This window comes from Chelonoidis abingdonii, chromosome 7 (genome assembly GCF_003597395.2).
Source record: "Chelonoidis abingdonii isolate Lonesome George chromosome 7, CheloAbing_2.0, whole genome shotgun sequence".
NCBI lineage: Eukaryota > Metazoa > Chordata > Testudines > Testudinidae > Chelonoidis > Chelonoidis abingdonii.
This window is the reverse complement of record NC_133775.1, coordinates 2,304,886-2,320,355: the sequence shown is the minus strand read 5'-3', so window position 1 is coordinate 2,320,355 and position 15,470 is coordinate 2,304,886. Positions and strand designations below refer to the sequence as shown.

At 64.2% G+C, this 15,470-nt stretch overlaps 1 protein-coding gene and 1 long non-coding RNA gene across 3 annotated transcripts in view; both read left to right on the top strand.

The window, feature by feature from the left end:
- LOC142047075 (uncharacterized) overlaps positions 1-15,470 on the top strand; it is a 381,985-nt gene that overhangs the window by 351,828 nt on the left and 14,687 nt on the right. The gene's annotated exons all lie outside the window — the stretch shown is intronic.
- Positions 9,379-15,470, top strand: part of SLC6A9 (solute carrier family 6 member 9) — a 13,115-nt gene continuing 7,023 nt past the window's right edge. Inside the window, exons 1-5 of the mRNA XM_032765606.2 lie at positions 9,379-9,453; positions 10,974-11,229; positions 12,003-12,135; positions 13,653-13,787; positions 14,434-14,537. Coding sequence (XP_032621497.2) covers positions 9,381-9,453; positions 10,974-11,229; positions 12,003-12,135; positions 13,653-13,787; positions 14,434-14,537 — 701 coding nt within the window. The 5' untranslated portion in view covers positions 9,379-9,380. The remainder of the gene's footprint in view (positions 9,454-10,973; positions 11,230-12,002; positions 12,136-13,652; positions 13,788-14,433; positions 14,538-15,470) is intronic.

Here is a 15,470-nt window from a genome sequence, read left to right as displayed (position 1 = left end):
CCACCCAGCCCCCTCCCCGTCACACCCATCCCCCCCATCACACCCAGCTCCCTGTCACACCCACCCCATCACACCCATCCCTCATCACACCTCGCTCCCTTCTGGCCCCAGTGCTGTGGGCTCCCGCACTCTCCCATCACCGAGATGCAGCCAGCTCTGGGTGGGAACGCAGCAGTCCTTTAACAACCGTGAATCTGCATAGGAAGTTAAGGCCAATCCAAGGGGAGCAGCAGGGGCTGGGGTGTCTGGGGAGCTTCTCGCTGGGAACATAGGGAGAATGGAAGCCCAGGGCCCTGATGGGCAAGCTGAGCTTCTCCCAAACTGCCCGGGTGGTTGGGACATGGCACGACCTGGCTGCAGGAGGTGGCAGACTGGCACAGGAGGGCCCCCTTGGTGCAGCTCCCCTCCCCCCAGCCAAGCTGGGGGATGCCCCTGGGGAGAGGCTGCTGGGGGAGGGGCTGGGAAAGGGCTATTTAGAAACATTTAATTAGTATCTATTTATACCTCCCTGCCCCCGCCCGCCCCAGCTCTCTGCCTGTGACCTCACAGCCAGCCCCATGGAAACCAGCCGTGATGTTGGTGCCAGAGGCGGATGATGTGGGGGGGAGGGCGTCTTGATGCCCAAAGTGCCCGGGTCTGAGCTGCCCGAGTCCCTGGCCTGGCAGGTGCCCCTAGCGAGGCTCAGAGTGACCCCAGCACAGGGAGGGGGCTGCTGGTCCGGAGCCTGGGCCTGGTGACCCTGGTGGGAATCTGGGGTAATGCCCTGGGGACCCTGATGGGCTCGGGGAGTGGGGGCCAGGCCTGAGTGGGATGCGCTGGCAGAGCAGGGGCCTGGGCAGACAGCACCGGAAGGGGGTGCCCTAGACACCGCACCGGCAGCTGGGAGGCCAATCAGCCACTGGGGCAGGCAGGGCAGGGCAGGGGGCTGGGCCCAGGACCCCAGCTCTGGCAGAGGGTTCCCCAGCCATGTGTTGGGCAGCTCCATATGTGGGGCTTTTATGCTAATTATTTAATGAGCCAATTTGCATCTAGTTCCCATAGAACTGTACTTTTCAGCTTCAGAAGCCAGGCTGTGTCAGTGCAGGGCCAGCCCCATGGCACCTGCGGGCCCAGTGCCCACCCGCAGAGCCCACCCCGAGCGGGGTGCTTCCCTCGGGGGCTTGAGCCGGCCAGTCTCCTTGTGCCGGGGGGGCTCGGTGTCACTGCGAAGTCTGCCTGTGATGTGGGTGCTGGAACTGAGCCCCCCACAGCTCAGCTCATGGGGCCTCCTCTGTGCGCTGGGTGGCACTGACTGACCCGCCACCGGCGGGCAGGAGTCACCCACCGGGCCCTGGGGGGTGGCGGCGAAGGGGCCTGCCAAGCTGGGTAGGACCATGGCCAGGGAAACCCAGGGGATGGGGCTTAGTGGGGGCACTATCCCTCCATAGGCAGTGCTGGCACTAGGGGGCGCTGTGCTGCAGGGAGTGGGGCTGGGGCTCAGTGGGGGGCTCTGGCCCCCCAGGCAGTGCTGGCACTAGGGGGCGCTGTGCTGCAGGGAGTGGGGCTGGGGCTCAGTGGGGGGCTCTGGCCCTCCAGGCAGTGCTGGCACTAGGGGGCGCTGTGCTGCGGGGAGCAGGGCAGGGGCTCAGTGGGGGGCTCTGGCCCTCCAGGCAGTGCTGGCACTAGGGGGCGCTGAGCTGCAGGGAGCGGGGCTGGGGCTCAGTGGGGGGCTCTGGCCCCCACAGGCAGTGCTGGCACTAGGGGGTGCTGTGCTGCAGGGAGCGGGGCAGGGGCTCAGTGGGGGGCACTGGCCCCCCAGGCAGTGCTGGTCCCAATGACCAGGACAGCACTAGGGGGCACCTCTCTGGCTTGCAAGGAGCTTTCTGCCTCTAGCGGCCCTACGGCCCAGTCCCTCGCAGCCTTTGTCCCTTTCTTCCAGTGCCACATCGTCCACCCACCTGGGGCAAATCCCAGCTCCAGGCACTTCACGCTGGTGCTGTAGCTACCTGGAGTAGGGGGGTTTCCATTTCTTCTCCTGCCCCAGGTCACAGTGCTGGGTGCTGGCGAACTGCAGCAGGCTTGTCCCACCCCAGAGCTGGCTGCTGGAGAGCACCATAGAAAGCCTGGCAGTTTGGTTTGAGAGTGTTCAGGGATCTTCCGGCAGTCAGGGTATTAGAGAAATCCACAAGGCCAGAGCGAGAGGCTGAACTGCGCCTTGTGTGTGTGCATGTGTGTGTGTGCGTGCACGCATGTGTGCATGTGTGTGTGTGTACACACGTGTGTGTGTGCACGTGTGTGCGCATGTGTGCATATGTGCATGTGCACGCACACTGGGATAGGGGAGTGGTACGCCTTGTGTTGGGAAGAGTCTGGGAAGATAGGACGGACTCCTGGCATGTTGACCCGTCCATCCCCCATCCTGCCAGTTGCACTGGGATCCACCCTGTGCCATCACACCCAGATCCACTCGGCACCATCACTTGGGGATCTGCCCCATTCCCTGGCACCAGGATCTGCCCTGCCCCAAGACCCGGTTGTGAGCCCGGGCTGGCACATGCAGTAAGTCTCTCGCAGAGCAGGGTTTGTGCTCTCCCTGGTCCTTAGCATGGTGCCAGTAACGTCCTGGGGTGGCCAGGAGAGCCAGGGCTGGACTCCCAGTGCCTGGGTGTGGATCCGGAGGGAATCCTGATCCTCCCCCTGCAGCGCCTGGGGTGACTCCAGCATGAGACATGGCTGTGACCTGGGCAGTCTGGCCTAGTGACCTGCACTGGAGTCAGGTCAGGGCTGACTCTGGCCCAGGAAAACTCATGATCACAGATGTTGAGCCAGTCCCTGCTGCTGGGAGTTGGGATGGCCACCTGGAGCCCTTAGCGGATTGCCCCATCTGCCCAGACTCCAGCCCCGGGTGGGGGAGCGGGCATGGCCAGGCGAGGCTGCCCAGGGTAGGCGTGTGGGGAGCAGGTGTCGTGACAGGATCCGAGCCAGGAAGGCTGATTGCTCTTTCCTGCTGAACCTGAGGCCAGACCGGGGCTGTGTGTGCTCCAGCCCTGTCTCACCCCCCATCTGTGGGGCCATTCCCAGTGGGCAGGGATGGGACACTAGGTGGGGAGGGCTCAAGTCACTGCAGAGAATTGTCTCCTGGGTGCCTGGCTGGGGGGTCCTGCCACGCTCAGGGTCTAACTGATCGCCCGGTTTGGGGTGGGGAAGGATTTTCCCTGGGTCACGTTGGCAGAGACCATGCGGGGGTGGGGGTTGCCTTCCCCTGCCGCACGGGACACAGGGCACTCGCTGGTTCGAACGAGGGTAAATGGCAGATTCTCTGTACCGTGACGGCCAGAGGTCGGAGTCTGTTACAGGAGGGAGTGAGGGGCTGGGCCAGGTGCGGGTCAGACCAGATCACGATGGCCCCTTCTGCCCTTTGAGTCGGGCTCTGTGACGGGCCGGTGAGCGCGCTGGGCCGTGATTCCCACTTGGCCGCCCTCCCGGGCTGCTTGCTGGGCCAGCCTGACGGGGAGGGGTGTTCAGCAAAGGAGCCAGGACACCCCAGCCCATGTATGATGTCGGGCAAGTCCCTTCCCTCCGGGGCCTGCGGAGGGCGCATAGCCCTGGCCCACCCCACCACCGTCGGTGTGACTGGGGCTGCCAGGCAGGGCGAGGCTCTGGCACCAGGGTGGGCAAAGGGCTGAGATGAGCTGGCTCCTGTGTGTGTGTACCTGCACCAGTGCATGTGTGCGTGTAAGCATGAGAGTGTGCATGTACATGTGTGTGCACATGTGTGTGCATGTGTATACGTATGTGCATACACGTGTGTGCATGTATGTACATGTGAGTGTGTGTGCATGTGCTCATGAGTGTCCCTGCATCTGTGCACATGCACATGTGGGTGCACCCACTGCCGTCAGCCGGACGTAGTCCAAGGGGCCTGGCTGTGAGCGAGGCCCAGAGCAGAGCCACCATTGAGCCAGGCTGGTGCCAGGGCCCACGGAGCGCAGTGACTCTGGTCTCACCGGCTGATGCTAGTTGCTGGGTTCCCAGTGGGGACTGTGTTGTGACTGTGTGATGAGAGCCGTAGGCACAGCCCTGGTGTCCCATAGCGTCTCATTGCCTGGGCATGACTGTGGCACTATCATGCCCCCCAGGACTTGGGCTCTGGGCCCCTCCCCGGGAAGCAGAGCTTGAGGGCCCTGTCTGCCAGGGCAGGGGGGCAGATAGGGTCTCATGGTAGGGGCCCGGCACACTGGGTCTGGCCCCACAGGCTGCTTTTCCCTCATGGCACGGCTGCCCCCAGGGTCATTGCCTGGATCTGAACCAAACCCCTCAGGCCTCTGCTCATGGGGGGGGCGCCCAGCCCCTGGCCCAGGCATGCAGCTGCTGATTAGTCTTAACGACTGCCAGCCTCGTTAGCGCTGCTTCCACTGCTCTGCAAATCAATCAAGCAATTAGCCTGCGCACGTGGGCTGCACAGCGCCCTCAGTCGCCCCGCACCTCCTCTCCCAGCCAAGGCGTCAGGGCTGGCACGCCCCGTCTCGCAGAGAGGTGGGCAGCACCCAGGGAGACCCACTCGCTGTACGTGCCAGCCCCAGCTCCCTGCCTGCAGGGGCGAGAGGGGCCCAGGCAGGGCAGGGCAGGGCAGAAGAAAGGCCCTGCGGGATGGAGGGGGACTGCGTGGGCTGCAGGAGAGATGTGGGCAGCTGTTCCAACAGCAGAGAGATGAGCCGGGGCTGCGCTCCATGAGGAGCCCACAGCTCCGTGCTGAAATGCCTGCGCAGTTGGGCACCCAGGCATGTAAGCCCAGTAATGGGGCACGCAGCTGTGCGGCTCCGTCACATGCAGCCAGCTGGGCCCCCAGCCTCATGTCTCGAGCTTGCCAGCAGGCACGGAGCTCCTGGGGGTTGGGGTCACTTCCTACCCCCCCAGGCCAAGCTCCCACAGAGCCCCCGTGGCTCCCGCCGTGGGTCAGCTCTGAAGGCTCTGGGAGCAGCACAGTGAGGCATGGGCTGGCAGCCTAGTGGTATGTGGGGCTGGAGGCCACCTTGAGCCCCTGTGTGCAGCAGGGAGGGCCAAGGCTCTGCATGCCCCATGGCTGCATGTGGCAGGGCAGGGACTGGGGGTCCTGGATGGGGCACGGGGACCCGCTGGGAATGGGGCAGACTGGGAGAAGAGAGGCCCGAAGCGCTTGTCCCCCCCATGCCCTGTGAGCTGGGGAGCCGGGATCCCCGCTGGCTCTCTGTGGGTTGGACATCCCACCCATCCCCCCTGGCCAGGCTAGGGCTCTGCTGGGGGGCCGGTGCTGGTGGGGCTGGGCGGCTCCCAGCAGATGCTGGGTTTGGCTGAGCCATGTGGGATAAGTGGCTGCAGCCACCCGGCTGCTCCGGGTGCTAATGGAATGACACGGTCCGGCGCCCCACGTGCCTGAGGCCGAGCCGAAGCGACGGCTGCATTGGCAGAGCGCTTGCAGCAGCTGTTAGCCATCGGGAGGCTCACCCGTGGTGCGGGGGGAACGGCCAGAGTCCCCCAGCTCCCAGTGCAGGGCCGAGAGCTTGCCTGGGGACCCCACCCCGTGCCCCGGGGCAAGGAGATGTGGACAGGTCCCCTAAAGTCCTGGGGTGCCATCTCCCTGCCCAGCCAGGCATGGGGGCCCTGGCCCAGGGTCACTGCCAGGCCCACCTGGGAGCTGTGGCAGGGCCAGGGGCCCCTCCCCGTACCTGGGCTCCGCTGGGGTGGTTGGGCTGGGGGCCACGCAGAGCAGGCGCTGCTCTGCAGGGGCAGAGCCAGGGGCGGGTGGGGAGCAGGAGGTCGGCATGGAGGCGCTGTGTCTCTGGAGGGGGATCCTGTTTGCAGGACAGAGGGGCTCAGCCAGTGAGCAAGATGGGGTTCACCAGAGCTGGCGGGGGGGTTCCTTGGCGCCCTTGGAGGCAAATCAGGTCCAGCCATGGTGAGTGAGGGCACCGGGGGGCTCGGCTCCAGGGGTCCCTGGTGCCAGGTGCCAGCCTGGCCCAGGGCGAGGTCACGGTGCGGGTGCCCCTCACTCACAGGAAGCTACCTGCCCAGGGCCAGGGGTGCTGGGTCCCCAGGCTGTTGCCAGCCGCAGCTGCTCCTTTGTTGGGCTCTGGTGTGAGGCTGCATTGTGCGCTCAACACGGCGCCGACACCGGCCGCCCCACAGGAGGGGCCTTGGGCCCAGGACAAAGTGCCATTCTTGCCCCCAGAGAATGAGCTCGTTCTGCCTGTGCTGGAAGTGCCCACCTGGCATTGGGCACCCAGCTTCCACCCTGGCACTGAGCACTCGATGTCGTGGAGTGCAAAGCTGGGCGGGCATAACTGAGAGCTCCTGTAATCTCTGCTGTGCGTTCACTGGGCAGGAGGTGTGACGAACTGGGACTGTTCTTAATGTTTGCTCTGAATACTGTGTTGGTGCCTCAGTGTCCCCTAGGCAGTTCTTAAGTATCTGGCAGAGCAAAGGGCCAGTGCACCTAATGCCTGGCACTCTGTCTCCTAGCAACTGATGGCCTGGGCCCCTCCTCTGCAAAGGTGCCAACTGCAGGTGTTGGAGACAAAGGGATCAGGTGACCTCCTGGCCCGGGAAAGGAGCTGAGCAGAGAGGAGGGGCTGGAGGGGTTGGTTAGTCTGGAGCTACCTGGGGATAAGGAGTGAAGTGCAGACCTAGGGGTCTGGCTCACTGCCCCCCAGAATGGACCCGGCCGAGGGGTCTGGTTCGCTGTATCTACAAGCTCTGTTTTAGACCCTGTTCCTGTCATCGAATAAACCTCTGTTTTGCTGGCTGAGAGTCATGTCTGACTGCAAAGTGGGGGTGCAGAACCCTGTGGCTTCCCCAGGACCCCGCCTGGGTGGGCTCGCTGTGGGAAGCCCACGGAGGGGCAGAGGATGCTGAATGCTCCAAGGAGAGACCCAGGAGGTGAAGACGTGTGAGCTTCTTGCCCTGAACAAGTCTGCTCCAAGGGAGAGGAGGCTCCCCAAAGTCCTGACTGGCTTAGTGGGGAGCAGTTCCAGAGCATCGCCCGGTGACTCCGTGACAGGAGGTGCCAGGGACTCCTCTCATCAGGGGGGTGGGGCTTGCAGGGGTGGCCTAGTGCTCCCCAAGGATTTTCTCACCGGCCAGGAGCTGGTCTGGTCTCCCCTCTGGTGGTGCCTGGGGTGACCCAGAACCCAGGTGCCCCTCCTGACTCCGTAAAAAGAGACAGAGAGTCCTGGGGCACCTTGTAAACTAACAGACGTATTGGAGCACGAGCTTTCGGGGGTGAATGACATGTGTCTGACAAAGTGGGTATTCACCCCTGCAAGCTCGTGCCCCAATACGTCTGTAAGTCTGTAAGGTGCCACAGGACTCTGGGTCACTTTTTACAGATTCAGACCAACATGGCTCCCCCTCTGATACTCCACCACTCTCCCAGCAGGGAGCTGGGGTGTGGGCTGGATGCCAGACCCCTGCCTTGGCAGGGCACCCACAGCCCTGTCCCCGTGGGCTCTGAGCATCGGCACGCAGGGCTCACTGGGCATGCTCGCCCATGGCCCATCCAGCCCCTTCTTCCAGCGCTGGCAATGCCCAGCACCATGTGTGGTTAGGGGAGCAGGAACCCCACAGCAGCAGATGGGGGACGATGCCCCACCCAGGGACCATCCTGACCCTCCCGGCCGGGGGTTGGCTTCCGGACCCTGCCTGTGACCTGTGATGACTCTGGGCCCTGTGTCACCCTGCACACACTTCATCCCTCTTTGAGTTGAGTCTGTGACCTCGACAACTCCCTGTGGCAGCCAGTTCCACAGGCTGACACGTGCCGTATGGCAGCCGGTCTCAGCCTTCCCCCAGCAGGGAGCTGGCTTGTCTTGCGGACCCCAACTTTCACCTCCCTTACAAGTGCCTTGCTCCCAAAATCAGCCCTGGACACAGAGTGTCCCAGCCATTAGCCCTGCTCCATCTGACCCTGCAACGAGAAAAGCTAGTGACTCTGCTGAGACCCACTGCCCTGCCGACTGGGCCGGAGAAGGGAGGGGGAGAGTGGGTCTCGGCCAGGAGTGCGTGTACCCCAGGGGGCCTGAGCTCCCCCAGGGGGAAGGGACGTGCCTGAGCGGCAGAAGCACTAGCACAGTCGGGAGTTGTGTACGCAGCTGTGTGTGCTGCACACAGACACACAAGGCCAGTGTAATATTCCAACCGACTGATTTTTCCTGTCGGAGGAATCGCCCAGTACCAGTGGCCTGGGCACATCTCTAGTTTAGTTCTGAGTTTGGATCAAGGGGTTTTTATGTGAGGTGTAACTTGGGGGGTGCCAGACACATCAGCCCCTGCCCTAGATCCCGCTCCCCAAGTTGGGGTGGGAACCCAGGAGTCCTGCCCCCCCCCCAGCCTCCCAGGGCCAGCTTCCCCATCCCCTGGGTGCCCTCCCCTCTTGGGGTGTCACTTTGGCCCCCAGAGGATGTGGTTGGGGGTGGGGGGAGTCAATCCTCTCCCCCTGTGGCTCCAGGCTCACAGTGCCGGAGGCTCCGGCTACCCAGCGGGCCCCGCAGGCCGGGCAGGGGGGGCGGTGGGAACAGAGGAGGCTTTGTGCTGCCTCAGCTCAGCCCTGCTTTGTATGAGCCGCAGCCTCCCGCTTCCCTGCAGCCGGGCGGGGGGGGCATAGCTGGGGGGCCACTGCCACCTCCCCCTCCCCTTCCCTGCAGGGCCGAGGTCCCCTTCCCCTCCCCCCACCTCCTTCCTGCAGGACTGGGGACCCCCACCCCTCTCCCACCTCCTCCCTGCAGGGCCAGGGTCCCCTTCCTCTCCTCCTCCCTGCAGGGCGGGGAGCCCCCAGCGTCTGGGGAGGAGGATTGGAGCAGCCATGGGAGCCGGGATGGGTGGGGGAGCTGGCTACATAATACAGTATCTCCCCTCCCTAATTTCTCCCACAGGGGGGCTGTTTCCAGCTGGGCAGGGCCCTGGGGGTGGGGGCACCCCACTGCTAATGGCACTTGCCCCCTCTCTCTGCAGAATGGTGCCGTCCCTGGGGAGGCGACCAAGCGAGATGAAAATGTGAAACGGGGCAACTGGACCAACCAGATTGAGTTTGTGCTGACAAGTGTGGGCTACGCCGTGGGTCTGGGCAACGTGTGGCGCTTCCCGTACCTCTGCTACCGCAATGGAGGAGGTGTGTGCCCCACTGTGGCCTGGCAGCAGGAGCAGGCAGGGCCAGCAGGGGGCACTGGGCTGCGGGGAGTGGGGGGCAGGCAGGGTGCTGGGCTGCGGGGGGGCCGCAGGGGGGCTGGCCTGCAGGGCAGGGCTGGCTCTCAGGCCAGGGTGGCGGCAGTGGGTCCCAGCCCCTGCCCTCACTCTCTGTGCTCTCGCCCCCCAGGAGCCTTTCATGTCCCTACTTCTCAGCTGGTCTCTGCGCATCCCCTTTCTTCTTCATGGAGCTCTCCTTCGGCCCGTTCGCCAGCCAGGGCTGCCCGGCGTCTGGAGGCATTGCCCCCATGTTCAAAGGTGAGAGGTGCGCTCACCCCCACAGCACATCATTGGCCACCCAGCGCACACCTCACACCTGGCCGGGCATGCTCACGCCCCCACATACACGCGATTCATGCCCCACGGCACACACTAACACCCCCCAGCACCACGCTCACACCTGGCCCGGCGCGATCTCGCGCCCCACATAGCACGCTCATGCCCCACGGCACACACTCACACCCACCCGCCACACGCTCACACCTGGCCCGGCGCATGCTCACGCCCCCACATAGCACGCTCACGCCCCACGGCACACACTCACACCCACCCAGCACACGCTCACACCTGGCCCGGCGCACGCTCACGCCCCCACGGAGCATGCTCATACCCGCCTGGTGCATGCTCACGCCCCACGGCACACACTCATGCCTGCCTGGCACACTCACACCCCCATGGTGTACGCTCACGCCTGGCCCAGTGCATGCTCATGCCCCCACAGTGCACACTGACACCTGGCCCAGCACATGCTCACACCCCCATAAGTGCATGCTCATGCCCATTCGATGCACACTCACGCCCCCACGGTGCATGCTCACACCTGCCCGGCACACGCTCACACCCCTACGGCACACGTTCACACCCGCCCAGCATACGCTTACACCCCCATGGCACACTCACGCCCCACAGCGCACACTCACGCTAGGCCCTGCACACACTCACAACCTGTATATGCTTAGGACTGCTCACACCCACCTTGTGCACTTTCCCAGCCCCCAGCACATGCTGACGCCCAGCCCCGCACACACTCGTGCATGCCCCAGCACACGTTCACACCTGCCCTGCGCATGCTCATGCCCACACCAGCACACCCTCATGCCCAGCCCTGTGCATGCTCACACCCCCAGTGCACACTCACGCCCACCCCAGTGCACACTCACACCTGACCCTGTGCACACTCATACCCAGCCCTGCTCATGCTCATGCACCTGCCCAAAGAGACTCCAGGGAGCACACGCCCAGGTTTGCACACACCCATTCACGCTCCTCCATGCTTTCCTACACCATCACCGTGTGCACACATTCCCTCTCATGCACCAACACGCCCACAGGCTGCACACACTTTGGCACACTTGCTCCTGTACACTCAACCTGCACACTCACCTGTGCATACATTCTTATTGCACACTCATGTGTATACTTCCTTACACACTTGTCCCTGTAAACACACCCAGCTGGTCCATTCATATGCACACACTCACACATTCCCTGCTGTACACAAACAGCCTCATCTCTGAACAGCCTCATTGCATACTCACCTGTATGTTCACATGTGCTGTTAGACACACTCTTGTACATGCACATGCACACGTTTGTGTGATTGGTCCTGTATGCACACACACTTGTATGTGAACACACTTGTTGCACACTTACTTACACATACACACTTGCTCTGGTACAACCCCACTCTTTTTGCACACTCACCTAGCCCTCACTCCTGTTGTGCTCGTCCCCACCCCAGGCCTGCCCCTCCCCTCATGTGCTGCCTGTCCCCCCAGGCGTGGGCTACGGGATGATGGTGGTCTCCACGTACATTGGCATCTACTACAATGTGGTGATCTGCCTCGCCTTCTACTACTTCTTCTCCTCCATGACGCGAGTGCTGCCCTGGACCTACTGCACCAACCCCTGGAACACACCTGACTGCACTGGGGTGCTGGACGCCACCAACAGCTCCGCCGCGCCACTCCTCAACCTCACCCAGCTCCTCAACCACACGCTCAAGCGCAGCAGCCCCAGCGAGGAGTACTGGAGGTGCCAGCCACACGGGACCCTGAGGCAGATGGGAAACCCAGGCCCCGGGGGGGCAGGCTCTCCTGACTGCCTAGGGGAGAGGGGATTGCACTCCTCAGGGCAAAGAGGGGTGAGGGCTCTGGGAGAGAGGCAGGGCTGCTGTGGCCAGAGCAGAGGTCCAGGGTGGGGCTCTGGGGCAGAAGGATGAGGTTTTGGGATAGAGGGGTGGGGCTTTGGGACAGAGGGGTGGGGCACTGGGGCAGAGGGGTGGGGCTCTGAGGCAGAGAGGAGGGGCTCAGAGCAGAGAGGCAGGGCTCCGAGGCAGACAGGCGGGGCTCGGAGCAGAGGGATGAGGCACTGGGGCAGGGAGGCGGGGCTTGGAGCAGTGGAGTGGGGCTTTGGGACAGAGGGGTGGGGCACTGGGGCAGAGAGGCGGGGTTCCAGGCAGAGAGACGGGGCTCAAGCAGAGGGGTGGGGCTCTGGAGCAGAGAGGCGGGGCTTTGGGACCAAGGGGCCGGGGCACTGGGGCAGAGGGGTGAGACACTGGGGCAGGGAGGCGGGGCTCAGAGCAGTGGGGTGGGGCTTTGGGATAGAGGGGCGGGGCACTGAGGCAGAGAGGTGGGGCTCCAGGCAGAGAGACGGGGCTCAAGCAGAGGGGTGGGGCTATGGAGCAGAGGGGCGGGGCTTTGGGACAGAGAGGCAGGGCCCTGGAGCAGAGCAGGGTCTCTGGGGCAGAGGCGGGGCTGGCAGACGGGTGCAGCTGGCGTCTCACGCTCACTGTCCCCATGGGGCAGGCGGTACGTGCTGAAGCTCTCGGATGACATTGGGAACCTGGGCGAGGTGCAGCTCCCCCTGCTGGGCTGCCTGGGCATCTCCTGGGTGGTCGTCTTCCTCTGCCTCTTCAAGGGCGTCAAGTCATCAGGAAAAGCAAGTAGAGTCTGTCCTCCTCCTCCCCTCCCTGTGCCTGGCCCCGCCCCTCTCCTTAGCTCCTCCCCTCCCTGTGCCTGACCCCTCCCCTCTTCTTAGGTCCTCCTCCCCGCCCTGTGCCTGTCTCCTCCCCTGTCTGTAGCTCCTCCCCTCTCTGTGCCTGACCCCTCCCATCAGGTCCTCCTCCCCTCCCTGTGCCTGGCCCCTCCCCTCTCTGTAGCCCCTCCCCTCTCCATAGGTCCTCCTCCCCTTCCAGTGCCTGGCCCCTCCCCTCTCTGTAGCCCCTCCCCTCCATGTGCCTGGGCCCTCCCCTCTCCATAGGTCCTCCTTCTCTCCCAGTGCCTGGCTCCTCCTCTGTCTGTACCCCTCCCCTCTCTGTAGCTCCTCCCCTCTCTGTGCCTGGCCCCTCCCCTCAGGTTCTCCTCCCCTCCCTGTGTCTGGTCCCTCCCCTCTCTGTAGTCCCTCCCCTCCCAGCGCCTGGCCCCTCCCCTCCCCTCAGCTCCTCCTCCCCTCCCTGTGCCTGGCCCCTCCCCTCTCCATAGCTTCTCCTCCTCTCCCTGTGCCTGGCCCCTCCCCTCCCCATGCTTGGCTCCTCTTCCCTTGTGCCTGGTCAGGGATCCACAGGCTCTGTGCTACACCCCGCTTTTACACTGTCCCTTCGACAGGGCTTCAGTCCAGCCGGAGCTGGTGTGGAGCAGAAGCCACTAGCCCCAGCACCCGTTTACCCCCTTCTCCCCCCCCTGGGCTGAAGCCCCAAGACCCCCCTCCCTGTGGCTAAAGCCCAGAGCCCCAAGCTCCCCCACACACCCCAGCCCAGCAGCTGGGCCCAGAGCCTTGAGCCCCACCCACTGGGCCCTGGAGTTTTTATAGCATGTTGAGGAGTGGGGGTGGGGGGCTACAGGAAATACTCAATACTCAATACCCACGGCCCCACCACCTCCGGGCTCCAGCCCCCCTGCTCCGCAGTGCGGCTCTGTGCAGCACGCCCCCCCAACGCAGGCGCCTGGAGAAAACTCACACTCTGGATGGCTCCGTGACCCCAGCAACCCTGTCTGGGGGCTGGGTTTGGCATTCACCCAACCTGGCACCGAGAGCACTGGGTTAGCAGGAGAGGTGCCTGCTGCTGGGTCCCCGCTCAGTGCCGGGTCAGAGCCCCATGTCTCCGCGAGCTCCGCCCCTGTCTGTGTTCACCAGGCTGCGAGCCCCTAGCCGGCTATGTGGCCGTGTGGGGGTCACCCCTCAGTCGTGGGGCTCCCTTTGTGTGCCAGGCCCACGGCTGACTCCAGACCTGGCAGCTCTGTCTCGAGCGCCCCACGAGTAGCTCTGCCAAGGGGGCTGGCACGGAGTCAAACAGATCCTTCCTCCCGGTATTACCGAGAACTCCCACCTTCGTCACATATGGCTCCCACCCCCCTCCACGCCCAGCCCTGTGCTCACTGAGCCGCGTTCCTGGCTGGACTGGATGGGGGCGGGGGCAGGGGCCGTGGCTGAGGCGTGGCGTCTGTCCGTCCGTCCAGGTGGTGTACTTCACTGCCACCTTCCCCTACGTGGTGCTCACTATCCTCTTCGTGCGCGGCATCACCCTGGAGGGCGCCGTCACCGGGATCATGTTCTACCTGACGCCCCAGTGGGACAAGATCCTGGATGCCAAGGTGGGTCTGAGTCTGGGGCAGCACTCTGCCCTTCCAGCCCCCAGGGCAGTGTCCGTCTCCACTAGGCAGGGGGTCCTGCCCCTCTCTGGGGGCCAGGATCCTTCCCGTGCTCAGGCCGGGCTCGGAACACCCCAGGAATGCCTTGGCCAGGCCCCCGGCCCCCAGTACGGCCCTGTATGGTCACCAGGCCCCCGCCCTGGCCCATAGGCAGATGGGGGAGGGGGAAGGGAGAGACTCTTGGACATACAGGAGTCTTGAGATATCAGCATTGGGTCCCACATGGGCTTGACCCCAGGCCAGACCCATGTCCCCTACTAGCCTAGCCCTGGGCTACCCCAGCCCACAGCTCTGCCAGTGCCCCTCAGTCCCGACCCGCAGCCCCCCCATCCCAGCCCTGGGCTCCCCTCAGCTTTGCCAGCCTCCCTCAGTCCCAACCTGCAGCCCCCCGCCATCCCAGCCCTGGGCTACCCCAGCCCATAACTCTGCCAGCCTCCCTCAGTCCCGACCCGCAGCCCACCCATCTCCGGCTACCAGTGCTGGCTCTATGATATGAGAGTGACGCTGGGCTGGGCTCCTGCCCCATGGCATTGTGGGGGCGAGACGCCGCTGCCCTCTCTGCCAGTGGTAACATCTCTGTGTCTGCCAGGTCTGGGGAGACGCTGCCTCTCAGATCTTCTACTCGCTGGGCTGCGCCTGGGGGGGGCTCATCACCATGGCATCCTACAACAAGTTCCACAACAATTGCTACAGGTGAGCCTCGGCCACGCCCCCAACTCCCGCTGCCCCCTGCCAGGCCACGCCCCCCGACTCCCGCTGCCCCCTGCCGGGGCTCGGCCGCTGGGCTTTCCCGCTTCCCACCCAGGTTACGGGACGGGGTCACACTTGGCGTTCCCGCTCGCCGCGTGGCACGGGGCTCGGCCGCTGGGCGTCTCCGCGTTTGCCCACCGAGCACAGGCATGGGGCTGCCCTGGGTGGGGGGGCAGAGGCCTCACCCTGCGGGCCCCCTTGACCCCATCCCCACTGATACCCCCAGCCTCCTTCCTTTCCTGCCCCTCCTGTCTATTGCTTCCTTACTATGGCCCCCAGATGGGAGTGTTACAGACGGCTGCTCCGGCAGTTGTAGTATGAGAGGGAGCTGGAGACATGGGCCTATCTTGAGGGCCTGACCGAAGCAGGGGGCAGGCCGAGCTGTGCTGATGTAAGCATGTTGTAACGAACTTCCGGAGTCTGTTGCCGATACCGCCCGGCTCTAGCCAGTTTCGATGTGTGCAGGCAAGGCTCAGTGGTCCATCGTACGTCCCTTCTGCGATTCCTCCCGCTCCCTTCCCGGAGGGCCATGCCTGTGCTGTGCCCAGGCCGGGTGGCGAGACACATGCCTGGCGCGATGGTTGATTCATCACTGCTGGGGTGCCTGCCAGGTGGTGGATGGCAAATGGTGGGCTGTGATAGCAGTGACCCTGGCGTATGGCGGTGGTGCTGGTGGGGTATGTGGTGCCAGGTGTGATAATGCCATTCTAGGCAGGGCATGGTTGGTGTCAGTGCAGGAGGCAGTCCCCAGACTGTTCTCATTCTGACCCTGTGTGACCTGGTGCAGCACCAATGGATCAAGCTGTCACTTCAGTTAGGGTGAATTGCAAACAGAGGAGCAGACCGACCCCAAATGTGGTGGTATTCTCTCTCTTT